Below are 15,191 nucleotides of genomic sequence, written 5' to 3' on the forward strand. Positions count from 1 at the left end.
TGTACCACTGTGTGTGTGTTTTATTAATGCAGGTGCTGTGAAGGAGGGTCAGACAGGTGAGTCAGTCGTCTGTGGTTCACACACTGGCTCAGAGGATCGTGGCCGTTAGAGGTTTTTCAGCCGCGGGCTCGTCTGGATCAGATGAGCCGTATATAGCTGTACCGTCTCAAAATTCAGGTGTGTAATGTACATTATGTATATTGTGAATGTTTCAGTTACATGAACATGATTTTAAATGGGCCAAATATATATATATATATATATATATATTGCACTTAGTGTAAATAGCAGCTATCTCTATTTACAATTAGTGCAAATGGCCTCTGCCTTAAAATAATCAAATTTTGTTGCTTTGCAGCCAGAAATGAAGACAGTTTTTGTTTTATTCAGCTGTATTTACTTTAGATATGCATTTAATGTTATTGTAAATATCATTGTATAATGTATTTATATTAACATTAGAAATTATATGAAATTGTTTGCATATTATTTTTATTTTATTAATAGATTTAACATTAAATGTTGAATGTAGCGTAAAACAATATAAAATATTGTTATATATATATATATATATGCATTTATATACTGTAAAAAGTATTTTAAAATGATATTACATTTATGTAGTGTTTAATATTAAAGTGCAACAATATCTATAGTATGTCATTTATTTATATTAACATAAAAATATTGAATTAAATTTACATTATATATGTTTAATATAGCATACAGCTATATCAAATATATATTTTAAAGTGTTATATTAATAGCATAGTGTAACAGTATATGTGATGCATATGTTTACATAATGTTTGTATATATATTTGTTAATATTAACATTTATGAAGATTACTTATATTTTTTATTATATTTCATAATCTATTTTTTATCATCATGTTAAACATTGCATTCATCCATTTATATATTACTTATTATGTGTAAATGATTACAGCCTAAAATCTTCCTAATATTTTTCCAACGGTGGGTTGAAATGAACGTTGATGTAATGGTCTGTCCGACAGGTCCTAGAACAGTGTGGCCAGATGAGACCATGGGTCCGTTTGGGCCTCAAGATCAGCGGTTCCAGTTGCCAGGCAACGTGGGTTTCGATTGTCACCTGAAGGGTGCCGGGTTACAGATGAAAGGGCCGGTCCACAGGACGGTCCCGGACGTTTTAACCTCCCCATCCAGCACAGAGAGACACGAGTTCATCCTCGCTCAGTTTGTTAATGAGTATCAGGTAACAATCAGTTAGAAGTCATTTGATTCTTCAGTTTTGTTGTTTGTGCTTGCTCTGAGGTGTTTTGTTTGTTCAGGGTAAAGAAGCGTCTCTGATGGCGCAGCGAGTCAGTAAAGCTGAACACTATTTCAGTCAGTCAGATGTGGAGTGTACAATGCATTCCTGCCCAGAGCTGCTGAAGAAAGGTGCTTTATCTCATAGAACATGTCAAACATCTTCAATGTTACAGGTAATGTTCTAATCGTTGTTGTTTTTTGACAGAGCTAGAGCTGTTTTTCCCAGTGCTCCCTGTGAGTCCCATCACTGTCGTCACCGTAACACAGAAGACCGGCACAGAAGATCAGAACAAAGATCAACAGAAGCTACTAGATAATGTGAGTCTGACTGAAAAATTCAATGACATTATTATTATTCATTATATATACATTGTTCTATTATAAATTATGTACTACTATATAATTATGAATTATAATACTGTAAATATAAATTATATATATTGTAAATTGTTATAAATAAATCCAATACATTTTGAGATTTTTTTAATGCAGATTTCAATTGAACATAATTGCTGTATTACAATAATAACCAATATAAAAATACAAAAAAAAGTCAATGTATATACATTATTATATTAGTAATATATAAACTGCATATGTATATTAATTGCATTGATACATTTTATTTTATATATTGAATTAAATTCGCATTTATGAATTATAAATTATATGTATATATTGCATTGTGAAACATTTTATTGTATATATTTTTATGCTGATTGTAATTGAAAATAAGTTAAATATATGAATGCATTACAGCAATGAGATATTATTTCAAGTGCTTGACTGTCCTGAATATATTGGGTGGAAAAAACATCTTGATATGAAATATAGGCATTAATAAGATTGTTTTTGAACGAAATCTCTTTTGCTCTCCAAGGCTGCATTTATTTGTTCAAAAATACAGTAAAACGGTAATATTGTGAAAGATTATTACGATTTAAAAATAACTTTTTTTTAATTTGAATATATTTTGATTGCTGTGATGCAAAGTTGTATTTTCAGCATCATTACTCCAGTCTTCAGTGTCACATGACCCTTCAGAAATCCTTCTAGTGTTCTGATTTCCTGCTCAAGAAACATTTCTTAATGTTGAAATCAGTTGTGCTGCTTGATAATTTTTTGTTGAAACCAAGATACATTTTTTGATGAATGGAACAGTGTTTATTTGAAATAGAAATCTTTTGTAACATTATACATGTCTTTCCTGTCGCTGTCAATTTAATGCATCCTTGCTGAAGAAAACTATTAATTAATAAGTATTATTTAAATGTCCGATTGCAGTTTGTCAGTGGTGCTAAAGAGATCTGCTTCACGCTGTGGAGAGGAGGATACTGGGCCGATTTCATCAGTCCACTGTCAGGAAAAGCTGTAAGTACCTTCTATCTGTCCAAACAGATGCTCAGAGCGCAAAGATTCACGTCCGTCTGTCTATAAGTGACCACTTCAGAAAAACCAGTGTTTTCTGTTGCAGTTTTTTGGCGCTCAGACGCCGGACTCTATTCTACAGCAAGATGTTGAGCATCACGCTGGCTTTCACATCGAGGACCTGGCGTCATGTACGGTCATACGGCACGTCTTAAAGGGGACGTCCACGTATGTCTTAACGCTCATCACTAACGCACCTTCCAACAGTCTGATCATGGAGAAACTTCAGGGACACGCCAGCGCTTCAGAGGACAAAGACTGATGGACGGTTGCAAACCTGAACAATATCTGCCAACATAAACTGTTTCTTATATAACAGAGTTTTGAATATAAACCTGTTGGTTGAGATTAAGATAAACTGCTGTTGTGAGCGGATTCAGAAAATACACAGCAGAAATGCACATTTATTTATAAAATGAACACTTACAATACAATAAACTCAGTAAAACATTTAAAGTCAGGTGTGAAACCACATGGTGCTTCACGAAACATCAGCCATTGAGAGAACGTATTGCTGGTAAAACGTCATCTAGAGTCGGGACGTCTGAAAGAGGAAACAACTCAACTAGTGCCACAATACACTACTATTTTAGGAGAACAAGTCATCTGTGCTTCATGATTTTAGTGCACTAGAATACTAATGGATGAACTTTTCATTTCAGTTTGACTGACTGTTGAATGTGAATGAAGTTTGTTCTCACCCAGAGTTTGCAGAAGTTCCAATATGAACGAGTGGAAAACCGGAAAGAATTCCTCATGTTCCTTCAGCTTTACAATGATACTGTGAAATACAAACATCACTATGCAAAACACCAATTGTCTGTTCACTTCCAATAAATCAGCATCAGTTTCCAGATGAATGGAGCTTTTGTATCAGTTGGTCCTGAAACCCACGTCTTCAAACTGACGTGAATTTTTTTTTATAAAGCAATTACACTTTCTCAAATGTAGGTTCTTAAAAAGAGATAAATATAAGCTTTCATTTTTTATAAACCATTCTTTCATAAACTGAACCAATAAATTGTTTAAATGTATACACTTTACAAGTAGATTCAATTCATTAAGATAAATGTACTTGATATACAAAACTTGTAAATGTTCATGTCTAAATTTTTTACATTTACGTTTTATTTACTTACGTATAATTTAATGGATTATAAAAGACCATGGTTCAACAATGAACAAAAGTAACTTAGATTAGCAAATGCTTTAAAAAATGCATTAGGTAGGAGGAACTAACAGCAATATTGATAGCTGACATTAGAAAATGTATGCAGTGTAAATGCTGTAAAAGGATTACACCTAATATAAACAAATTGAACATTTTTGATCATTGATGCATGGAATTAAATGTTAAAATTAATATTTTTATAAACCATTATTGCATAAACTCAAGCAATGAATTAAACGTGAATTTACGAAGTTGGCACTTTACAATAAGGTTCAATTCATAAACATTAATGTACTAGATATAATAAAATAATGAGCAAAACTTTTGCTTGTCAGTTTGTACATATATTTAACATTTCAAGTTGTATAAATTATGAAAGAATATTATTTAACCACAATAATGTGACATTAACATAATTACATGCCTTAAAGGGGTCGTATGATGTTGCTAAAAAGAACATTTTGTGTATTTGATGTAATGAAATGTGTTTATGCGGTTTAAGGTTAAAAAAACAATTCACACACGGCGGGCTAGAGTGAGCAGAGTCGGCGGGCTTGAGAACGGCGCAGCCGGCGGATTCGACAAAGGAGCGTCCGGCGGGCTTGTGGCAACCACGTGACGAACCCCGGGCTGGACTCCGCTTCGTCCACGGTGAAAGCCGATCCGGCGATCGACAGCGCGAAGTTGATGTATTTCCTCAGCAACCAGCACGGATCAGCTCCAGGCATGATGAAGCAGATATCGTCGTCTTTTGGAAGACCAAACAAAGTAGTTTCGCTTTCACAACGAAACACACAGCGTCTTCACGACATGGCGGCGGCAGCAACAACAATACTACTGAGAGAATAAAAGTTATGCCTTCTTTCTTTGCGTGAACACTTGGGCGGTGTTATGCAAATCTTCCCACATTGTGACAGACATTTGGGGGCGTGTTAGAACGAGGCGTTTTAGGTAGGCGTGGCTGACTCTTAACTTTTATAAAGAATATCTCTTTGGATTTGAGACTTTAGTCTTTGCAACTTTACAGATCTTCTTTATGCACCAAGAGCTTGTAACACTCCAAAGAGAAAGGAAAACTTGAAATCACATCATATGACCCCTTTAAACTAATTCCTAATGCTTTAACAAACTGTAGAGTTTGTAAGTTGAAAAAGCTAATTATCTAATAAAATAAATTAAATTAATAAAATAAAAATGATAATAAAAAAATAAAATTAAAAAAACGTATTAAAATAATTTTTTTGATTTTGATTTGTCTGCCTACATGTCATTTGACCTTTAACAAACATCAAAGAACTGTGGATGTTATTAAATTCTTGAAATATTAACAAATATTTACTTGAAGTCCCCTTCAGATTTTAAGTCAGAGGGGTTTTGGTTGATGGAAAAGTTTGGGAATTACTGCATTAACTGATGTTAGCGATTTAAAACTTATTATAAAATGTTATAGAACAGTTTTACAGACATTTGAGCACAACGACTTAGACAGATGGACGTACCTGTCAATGTCACTGCTTTCCAGAAGGCTGTAGAGCTCGTGACCTGTGGCGTTTCCTGACTGCGACACGATTGCAGCAACCTTGTTCATGACCTCGCTAGGAGGCGCTTTATCATCTAGATATAACAACATCAATTCAGAGAGGAAGAGGGAGGCTGCATGTCATACAGGTATGCGGAGACATCTTTGGAGTGTTTCATAATTCTCGATCTCAATACCCAAATCTAGAACGTCTCTGAGATTCCTCATGGCGTTGTTCATCTCGCCCAGCTTAGTGTAGACCTCGTTCATGCGAGGATAGATTCCTGTCAGTGACGGGGTGTCGAAGAGTTTCTGGAAGTGGGCGACCATGGACTCCAGGGTGTATCTGGTGGGGCTCCGCAGAACCTGAGGAACATTGTGAGCATCTTCAGCTGATGGATTACTGAGAACACTAAGGGAAACGTTGCTTTCAGGAGAAGTACCTTGTCATCTGATGCCGTCTCATCGAGTAGCGTGTCGACGATAAGCATCAAGTCTTCCATCCGCACGGGATCTGAAGGAGCGGTGATGCTGCCCTCTGGCTGCCATGGCAACAACCTCTTCTCCAGTCGGATGAGGGCACGATGAAGATCCTAGTGAACCAAACAAATCACATTCAAACCCATTGAGTTCTGGTGCAGTCATATTAGGGAAATTTCTGTGTGAGCTTTGCTTCATATCTCACCACACTATTGACAGTATACATTGTACCTTTTTGTTAAATTGTTCAAATTTTGGTGGCGAAATTCAGTCATTTCAATGCGATCTAGAACAGCTGAACACATTGCGAAATCTGAGTGATAGGGCTGCATGATTCATCGAAAATAAACTGGAATCACGATTTGGCAAAGGCTGCCACATCATCTCACAGAAGGATTTTATTTCAAACACTTGACGTAATGAGTTTAGAGTAAGAACATGTTATTAAATATTGTCTTTTGTTGGACAAGAGGTTCATAAATGCTTCTCATGTTTGGAAAGATGTTTGACGCACGTTATGAGCGACTCAAACTCACAGTGCTTTCAGATGGAGCAGCATTTACTACTGATCACAGAGCCGTACTTCACTGACAAGCTGTGCATAACAGCCTTCCGATTTCATAATCGGAATTTCGATTCGATTTCGATTACTTGTGCAGCCCTACTGAGTGTGGAAAACTTTTCAAATGAACATTCTGGTTACAGCCCGGACTTCTACTGAAATAACAGAATTTTGTTTGCAAAAATTTGCTAAAATTTGAATTTAAGTAAAAGTGCAGTCACATTTGCTGTTGTTTGACGAATTTTTGAGGACAAAATTCAGTCGTTTTAACAGGATTGGTGCGATAGGGAACTTCGCTTGAAAATTAAATATTTCACAACAGGTTCAACCATTTCCAATCTCATAGATTCCAAATGAAATCACTAAAATTTCTGTGAATTTTACTAAAGGGTCACATTTACCACTGTTCTGTGAATTTTTGTTGGTAAAATCCAGTCATTTCAGTAGGAATCAGAAAAGATTTTGCAACTGGTTCAACCGTTCCCATAGATTCTTATTAAAATTACTGAATTTCGCAGTCAAAAATTTGATAAACAACGGTAAATGTGACCGCACCTTTACTTAAATTCATTGCCCAAAGATTAACCAGGTTTTACCCACTTGTTAAACCATTCCCGATTGCATACATTCTCATTGAAATGACTGAATTTCGCCCATGAAAATTCGTAAAACGTAAATGTAGTAAAATAACGTTTAATTTCAATAAATTAAAATTTTGTCAATCAATAGCATAGAAATATATGAAGCAGAGTCACTTCCAAACCAAACAGATTTCTGTTGGTGAATGTGCTGAATCCACGTAACCAATTTGAACCAGTTGCAAAATCTGTGAGGGGAAATCTTGAATAGATTCCTACTGAAATTACAAAATTTAGCCCACCAAAAAATAACCGAACAATGCTAAATGTGGAAATTTCAGCAAAATTTTGATCACAAAAAAGGTCAATTTTCTATTGTCGATAGTGTAGTGATATGAAGCAATTCTCACACACAAATCAACAAAATCTCAAGCAAAGCTCCAATCGTGTGGATTCCTGTTGAAATTACTGAATTAAAAATTCACCGAACAGTGATAAATGTGACCGTGCCTTTGGTTAAATTCATTGCCCAAAGATTTGACTCACTGCTAGAGAGGTTAGCTGTCGGCTCCAAACCTCCAGGGTGGGAACAATCAGCTCAAACTCCACCTCCCTGCTGAGCTCTAGGTTGGTTTGTGCACGCTGCCTCAGCAAACCCAACGGAGCCCTGGGATTGGTCAGGACTGTGGTGATGTCATGTAGGATCTGCAGAGAAAATCAGATTGTGATTATGTCAGAAAGGCATTGGCTACATTTCGAATGGAATTGTCATTACATCATGAGCTCATTACATCAAGTTTAAGCAGCGCAATTTATTGTGTCATATTTTTCATCAGTCTGATCAAATAACGAGTCTTCATTTGTTTCATGTAGCTCATCTGTTACATTGAAGACTGAAGAAATTGAGCACATTGTAGGATACATAATACAGCAAATTTTATAGTATATGGAACATTTTGGGAAATGGTTTTAGTTTATATTCTATTTGTATATTAGTATACCAAAAAATAGTATGCTATTCCGAACTGTGATAAATATCACCTTCTCCAGCTTGAAGGCAGATTCGGGTTGTTTACATTGAACTTTCACTGCAGAAATGAGATGACTGACATCTTGCACATGGAGTTCCTTACAAAGATCCTGAAAAACAACCGGAAACATCAGACCACACGTCAACCTCTAAAATCAGATTTTTTTTTTAAATATAATTGAGATACTACTATAGCTTTTATTAATATTTTAAATTGAGCAAAGTATCTTTTTATGGTTTTATTTTTAGCTAACTATAATAACACTGATTTAAAGCAGTTTTGCTGATTCAATCACGCATCTTCACATACCATAAGGAGTCTTTTGCAGGTAGAAGCATCCAGGTGCTGGATGCCGGTGTTATTCGTGTTGAGCATCTCTGCCGAGTCCTGCGATTTGAGTGCTTGAGATGGTCTGTTTAAACAAGTAATTCATTACCCTGATTCAAACTGCTTCATTAGAAGCACTCATTGCAGATCTTACCTGAGGTTACTCTGCTGAATGATTCGATCCAAGCGTCTCAGCTGCTGTTTGCAGGTCTTCAGTTCTTTTATGGTGGGTCTAAAATGTGTAACATTAAAAACGTCACCAACTAAAAAAAAAACAACTAATATTAAAGGCTCCAAATATCCGCTTTCAACCTGGACTCCAGATCTTCTTTTAACCGCTGGATTTCAGTCCTGAGTTCTTTTCGCTGTGCTTTGGTCTCCTTCAGCTGCTCCTGGTATGACTAGAGCCAAACAGAATGACGTTTACATGTCAAGATCGAGAACAGATATCAAACATTTGTCACTGAAGATACCTTCAGAAGGGCCTTGTAGTTGGAAGACGTGTCAGTGGTGCCTTTTTCCACTGTGGATCTGTTCTTCTGGGAGTTTGAGGAGTCCTTCTCTCCTGAGCTGCTTTTATATAATCTGCAGGAAAAGATGACACTGATGTGTAAGGAATTTCTATTAATAATTAAAATTTAAATTATTCATACACTTACTTCAGTTCATTCCGTAGTTGTTGCATTTGGGACTCGTACATGTCAATGATGTCCAAAATCCTTCAGAGGAACAAAAACAGCATCAGCTTTTACAAGCACAGTAAGAAATTCTCTCTTCAGTTGTTTACAATTACTGGATGAGAGTTAAAAGTTTTTTTATGATGAGATTTTTGGATGAGTTTTTTTTATTTTAATTATATATATATAATATATATATATATAAGACAGAGAGAGAGAGAGAGAGAGATTTCTGAATACGTTTTGAAAATGTAAAAAAAATTCTAGTCTAAAAAATACAAGGTTCTCATAAATAAATAAATAAATAAAATGTTTGCCCAAGGCAAGCTTACTTCTGACCAGCTGTTAAAAATTACAAAAATTCGAATTTAAATAATAAATATAAAAATAAATACAGAAAATAAAAAAAATATAATAAAAGTGACATTTTTAATGAAAAAAAAAAAAATCTAAATCAATAAAAATATGAAAATAATAAATACAAAAAAATAAATGGTAATAAAACAATTTAGAGACTTATAATTTTTATAAAAATTAGATCATCTATAGTATGAAAATATGGTCCTCAAAAAAGTGACTTTGAATCATTTATAAATGATTTTTTATTAATCGTCCAAGGCAGTTACCTTTGATCAATGTCTTCTAGATGTTCACATTTACTAAAAGAAATTCAAATTTAAATAAAATAATAAATAGAAAAATACAATGGAAATTATCAAAATAAAAAAAATAGAAAAATTATAAATAAGAAATTTAAATAATAATATTCAACAGAACATTTCCTGTAACTTTCTATAAATTTCTTGTAATAATTTCCATGACTCAAACATGCATTTTATACAGATAAAATAGCATGTGTAGAAACCACGGATTCTAATTCAAGCCGATCCCATGATCCTCTCCGTCACTCACTGCTGGTCGGTGGTGGAGTTGAGTCGGGCTGATCTGCGGTGGATCTGTTGGAAGGCCTGGTTCTGTCGGGCCACACGTCTCTCCTCCTCCCGCACGGCGTACTGGAGCTTCTTCTGCAGCTGAGACACCTTCTCCTTCTCCTGAGACAGCTTCTGCTCCAGAGACTGACAGCGCTTCTGCAAATACATAACCAATATTACTGATACTGATATCTAAAGCAAATCATTTAATGCATTTAATGCCTGAATACCTCAGCATCTCTCTTTTCCTGCTGCAGTTGTTGGAACTGGCTGTGCTGTTGGGCCGATTTACCGATGTACGAGTCCTCTAGGTCTTGAACTTTGACCTTCACCCCATCCAGGATGCCCTCCAGCTCGGCAGCCCTCTGAGACTGACGGGCGGCTCGCGTCTGGTGCTGCTGCACTTCCTCTCTGAAAATGATACAGGCATCTTTATGAGCTGTATGCGAGTTTTTGCACTTCCTATTTGCTTGGATTAGCTGTGCTGTGGAATGAGCGGGGAACACGTCTGTCCTGTCAGCTGATCTCATCTCCTTCCACTCATCCGGCATTATGTTACAATACAGCAGATGGGCAGCACCACTGCCGCACACGAGGGGTTTACATTATTGAGCGTGTGCTGACAGAAGCAACATGTCCAGGAGGCGTCCCTGGAGAAACCACAAGTGCTAAACAATTCAAATATTAAAGAGTCATTTGAATATCTTCGCTGAAATGCCAATAATGAGAGACACATTCCACTCCAAAATGAGATATATTTTGCATAAAGAAAACAGTCTCATTTTAAGACCTTTAGGATTTTCATGAATTTAAGCACATTTTCCTCTGAAATTCTCATTACCGCAGAACATAAAAAACTGTGATATAATAACACAAGTCACTACGTTGGTTCATCATTTTTTAAATAACAATCAACATAATTTAAAGTCAATACAACATATTAAATGATGTTTTAAAGCATGTTTATTTATTTATTTTTGCATTACGGTAATGAAAATTTTCATAAAAAATTATCTATTTCTAATTTCTATAATATAATACCTTATTTATTTCATTTGATTTTGGGGTGAAATGTGATCAGGGAATGATTTAAATAACTTTTTAAAAATTAGAATCAACAAAAATGAATTTTAGTACAACCATAATGTATAAATCTTTATAAATTGTATAGTATGTAGATTTTTCATGTAACTTTTTAAATATTAATTATCTTAATTATTTTAGAGTTATGATCAATAACCAAAATGTTTTATTATTTTACTCTTTGGTCTGTTTTTTTTTTAAATACATAATTGGTCAACAATAATGAGAATTAGACCTTTAATTGTCATAAACACAATTCCACAAAAAAAAAAAAAAAAAACTTAAGATAGGCTTTATTTTCTTTATGCAAAATATAATTTTACATTTTTATATATTATTTTTATAGTTTTTGGAAGAGGTATGACCCTCTTTTCAATCTTGTGAAATTTACTGTACTAAACCTAATTTTATGTCATAACACCAAGATATGAATATAATAAAGACCATTAATAATAAAGAATATTAATTGTGAATCGATGAAAGCTAGACTCACTTTAGTTGGCTGTTGGACTGAATGAGCTCTTGAATAAGACCTTGTCTCCTTTCAGAATCTGACAGCATAGTCTTCAACATCAGCCGTACATCAGATGCAGACTTACGCTCCAACAGAACCAATTCTACAGACAACAAACAACATCAGTATAAATGCACCGACATGGACAAAATGATGACTGATATACATAGATATTAAAACAAAATATTAAAAAACATAAATTAAAGTTCCCAAAAATAAATCAAATATAATATATTAATTAATAACAATAATAAATAATACAAATAACATTAAAAATTATAATAAGAAATATAGAAAGTGGTTTACAAATAATTTTCAAAAAACTTAAAATTCGGTAGCCTATAATACCAAAATAACGTCCCCAAAAAAACGTTGTTACATCTGACCAATGACTTTCAGTTGCTTGAGAATAATTTTTCTTTGATTGAAAAACTATTTTTAAAAGATTTGAAAGAAAATAAAAGATGTGAAAATATCAGTGATGCATTACCTGCAAGGTTCTTGTTCTCAGTTGGATCTGCAAAGTTGACAGGTTTGAACCCATGATGCTGCAGCAACCTGTTAACAGCGTCCCACTCTCTCTGCTCCTGCTGCAAGAGCATGAAACACGTTATAATCACATGCATTATTACCTGCAATCTCATCTAGAAACCAATGCATGCAGAAACATCAGAAATAACTTCAAAAGTATCGGAGTCTCCTCAATTTTACAACCTGAAACTGACTGTAGCTCCACAAAAACACATATGTTTTGTCTCTGGACTGCAGTGCAGCAGTCAAAGCTTTTCTTTCCATCTTTATCTATTCCAGTTACACATAAACTATGAGCTGCAACACTATTTTAAGCATCTTATCAAGTCTTCCTCCTTTCCTCTGACCAGATCAGCTCTGCAAACCCCCTCTATCCATCCACAGCTGGTGGAGGGAACCGACACAGATCAGATTTCTACCCCTCCTATCTGAAAGAACAATAAGAAACACTTCCACATGATGGAAAGAGAGACGGCTCACCTGCTCCATCCTGATCTGAGAGCCTGTAAGAAAACAGATGCATGTAAACACTTACATTAAAAACAGTTCCATGTAATATATTTAACATGAATTTACAGGCATGCATTGATTAAAGTCACATGCAATTGGCAGGTTAGTCAATTTGTGTATCGACTAGATACGGTATACCATGGTATTAGCATGCTATATGTGAACTAATACTATGGTTCTCTACGAAGCTAAATAAGGTACTAACGTTACTGTTCCAAAAACGAAAAAAACGTAAATTGAAGTAGCATGGCGAAACATGGTATTCAAATGGTAAAATGTCCAAAAACATGGTATTTTCCATAGTACACACAAAATATAAGCAGTAACGCTGCAGGGCAAACAGAGACTACAAACGCGGCTTGAATTTAAATTACTTAAAATTTCTCAAGCAATAGTAAGTTACATCATACCTTAAAGCACCGATGATTAGTGTTAATTAATTTCTATCCTATCAAACCGTCATCATTTTATGAAACGACAAACTCTGTTTATTGTTTCAAATAACAGCGGAAACTGACACGGACGAAACGCTTCCCGGATTTAGACCAATAGGAAGACAGAATGACCACGCCCATCACGTAGTTTGCGCCATAGTACTGACGTTTCCCTCTTTCTTCTTCTTCTTCTTCGGTTTTATGGCGGGTAGCACCAATGTTAAGGTGCATTATCGCCACCTACTGTATTGGAGTGTGAACCAGAGTTTACCCTTTCATAATAAGAGGACAAAAAAAAAAAAAAAATGTTTTTACTAAATAAAATTTAAAAAAAATGTTTACTTCTTTACCTCAAGAAGATTTTTCCCACTAAATTCTCTTAATCAGCTCTGTTCTCTTAAGATACAAAAATAAACTTTCTAGTCCATAAGTAAATATATTTTTAAGCTTTAGGTTATCCACTCCCATCTTTCTAAGTTCATTCTTCATTGTTTCTCGTTCATTAGTATACTTTTGACAAACACAAATAACATGTTCTACTGATTCCTCCATTCCACAGTGCTCACAATGATATTCCCTTCTCCTCGCCGAATCTCAGTATCATTTTACATTTCAAACTTTCCTGGTCACTCTCTTCTACTCCTCTTTCAAACCTTCGACTACGCTTGGTTTTCTTTGCTCTAATCCCTTCAAAAGTGTTTTCTCTTTTCTCCCTCATTCTTCCGCTTCCTTGACTTGTTTCCATACTATCATCACTATCCACTATATCAGAATCTCCCCACTCTGGTCCATTCACAACACAGCTGTGCTTACCCGCCACCGCTTTCTTCTTTTCATTTGACTTTCCCATTCTTATCATTTTTCCCCTTTTCCGACCTCCAGTTGATAAACATGCTTTTCTTCCAAGATCATCGGTTAAATTTCCGCGATTTTTTAATTTAGAAGTTTTGACCATATAACTCTTGCCAACTGCAGATCCTCTCCTACCCGCTCCAGGTTGACGCGTTGATTCTTCGAAGCGCCTCCGTTTCCCTCTTTCTTGTTTCTTGATTTTTTGTTTTGTTTTGTTTTTTTGTTTTTTGTAGTGGTGCTACTTAGTGGCCACTAGATGGCTGCAGAGACTGAGCTTTTGAATATGGACAACCTAGAAATTAAAATAAGGTATTTTATATTATGTAAATACATTGTAAAATATGCAACAATACTATTTATATTTATTAGTAATTTAATAATGATATATACTAAAAGAAGCAGTTGCAATTTAATGTAGGATACAAAAACATAATATACATAAAATGCAAACAAGACCTCAACAGATCAGCTCCATAGTCTTTCAAATCAACATTTCTGTTGCGTCAATTTTTACAGACAGCATTTATGAGGCTCTAATCTCTCTTCACAGGCACTGCGCTCACAAATTCACGAATGCTATGGCATTTCGTGTTGTTCTTCTTGTTGGAAGGCCTGGTTCTGGTTTCCTTGGAAAGGGCAAAGTCGCCTTCGTACGGTGACCGAGAAGTGCAAAACAAATCACAATTCTGAAAAACAGCTCCAGTGGCGCAGATGGATAAGCGCATGTCGTCGGTTTTTTGACGCGATTGACCCGGGTTTGATCCCGCCTTTTGCCAAACTTTTTTTTTCTCCCTTTTCAAATCTCATATCACATCGTAAAGGCATTTATTTTCAATAAAAATTAAGGAAATAATCAAAAAGTTTGAAAATAAAGTATCGGGTAGGGTTATGGTAGGTGTAGGGAGGGCTTTATTGTACCAATAAGGTGGAATCCATGTAATAATTAAAATTAAAATTATAATTTACACTCAATACGTTATTATTGCATACTGTACAGAATGACAGTGACAGAACAAAAAACACAAATAATTAAAAAAAATAAAAAATAGAACAAGTACAATAAGGAATAAAAATATACAAATCGACAATTGTATGTACAAGTATATAACAATAGACTGAGCTACTTTAATACCATCTCCGAAATCCTGCTATTTTAACATAGTGTAAATAGGTATTTGCACTTAGTGTAAATAGCATATTGCTAAAAATACTGCTATTTTCACTTAGTGTAAATAGAATCCATTGCTAATACGAGATTTGAAAAGGGAG

General features: G+C 34.9%; 2 protein-coding genes and 1 long non-coding RNA gene across 6 annotated transcripts in view; 1 reads left to right on the forward strand and 2 right to left on the reverse strand.

The window, feature by feature from the left end:
• LOC107653595 (methylmalonic aciduria and homocystinuria type D homolog, mitochondrial-like) overlaps positions 1-3,312 on the forward strand; it is a 4,671-nt gene extending 1,359 nt beyond the window's left edge. For both annotated transcript variants that reach the window (XM_016440340.1, XM_016440339.1), the window contains exons 3-8: positions 33-177; positions 1,020-1,237; positions 1,314-1,422; positions 1,499-1,611; positions 2,578-2,664; positions 2,768-3,312. In XM_016440340.1, the coding sequence (XP_016295826.1) occupies positions 1,049-1,237; positions 1,314-1,422; positions 1,499-1,611; positions 2,578-2,664; positions 2,768-2,983 (714 nt within the window). In that variant the 5' untranslated portion in view covers positions 33-177; positions 1,020-1,048 and the 3' untranslated portion in view covers positions 2,984-3,312. The remainder of the gene's footprint in view (positions 1-32; positions 178-1,019; positions 1,238-1,313; positions 1,423-1,498; positions 1,612-2,577; positions 2,665-2,767) is intronic.
• On the reverse strand, positions 3,183-14,110 carry cep70 (centrosomal protein 70). 3 transcript variants are annotated; one of them, XM_016440338.1, is made up of 18 exons: positions 13,047-13,194; positions 12,607-12,629; positions 12,086-12,185; positions 11,575-11,698; positions 10,229-10,409; positions 9,979-10,154; positions 9,049-9,108; positions 8,863-8,974; positions 8,702-8,790; positions 8,544-8,621; positions 8,372-8,474; positions 8,073-8,171; positions 7,578-7,736; positions 5,855-6,004; positions 5,609-5,777; positions 5,392-5,506; positions 3,423-3,502; positions 3,183-3,265 (listed from the first exon to the last, which is right to left on the reverse strand). In XM_016440338.1, exons 2-18 carry the CDS (start codon positions 12,613-12,615, stop codon positions 3,213-3,215), a joined length of 1,857 nt encoding a protein of 618 aa, XP_016295824.1. In that variant the 5' UTR covers positions 12,616-12,629; positions 13,047-13,194; the 3' UTR covers positions 3,183-3,212. The 3 variants fall into 3 exon arrangements, with proteins under 3 accessions (XP_016295824.1, XP_016295823.1, XP_016295822.1); XM_016440337.1 differs by lacking the exons at positions 3,183-3,265; positions 13,047-13,194 and adding an exon at positions 14,058-14,110 and having other exon boundaries at positions 3,309-3,502; XM_016440336.1 differs by lacking the exon at positions 3,183-3,265 and having other exon boundaries at positions 3,309-3,502.
• A 320-nt stretch (positions 14,111-14,430) lies between these two features.
• Positions 14,431-15,191, reverse strand: part of LOC107653559 (uncharacterized) — a 4,920-nt gene continuing 4,159 nt past the window's right edge. The window contains exon 3 of the long non-coding RNA XR_001630235.1: positions 14,431-14,568. This is a non-coding gene — a long non-coding RNA (uncharacterized LOC107653559). The remainder of the gene's footprint in view (positions 14,569-15,191) is intronic.

The sequence above is a fragment of the Sinocyclocheilus anshuiensis genome, unplaced genomic scaffold (genome assembly GCF_001515605.1).
Source record: "Sinocyclocheilus anshuiensis isolate Anshui unplaced genomic scaffold, SAMN03320099.WGS_v1.1 scaffold1079, whole genome shotgun sequence".
NCBI lineage: Eukaryota > Metazoa > Chordata > Actinopteri > Cypriniformes > Cyprinidae > Sinocyclocheilus > Sinocyclocheilus anshuiensis.

Coding starts and splice junctions, on each gene's coding strand:
- cep70 (XM_016440337.1), bottom strand. Junction 8,975..9,048: donor CAACTACGGAATGAACTGAA/GTAAGTGTATGA, acceptor CTTTTCCTGCAG/ATTATATAAAAGCAGCTCAG. Junction 6,005..7,577: donor GACAGCTAACCTCTCTAGCA/GTGAGTCAAATC, acceptor TTGGTTCACTAG/GATCTTCATCGTGCCCTCAT.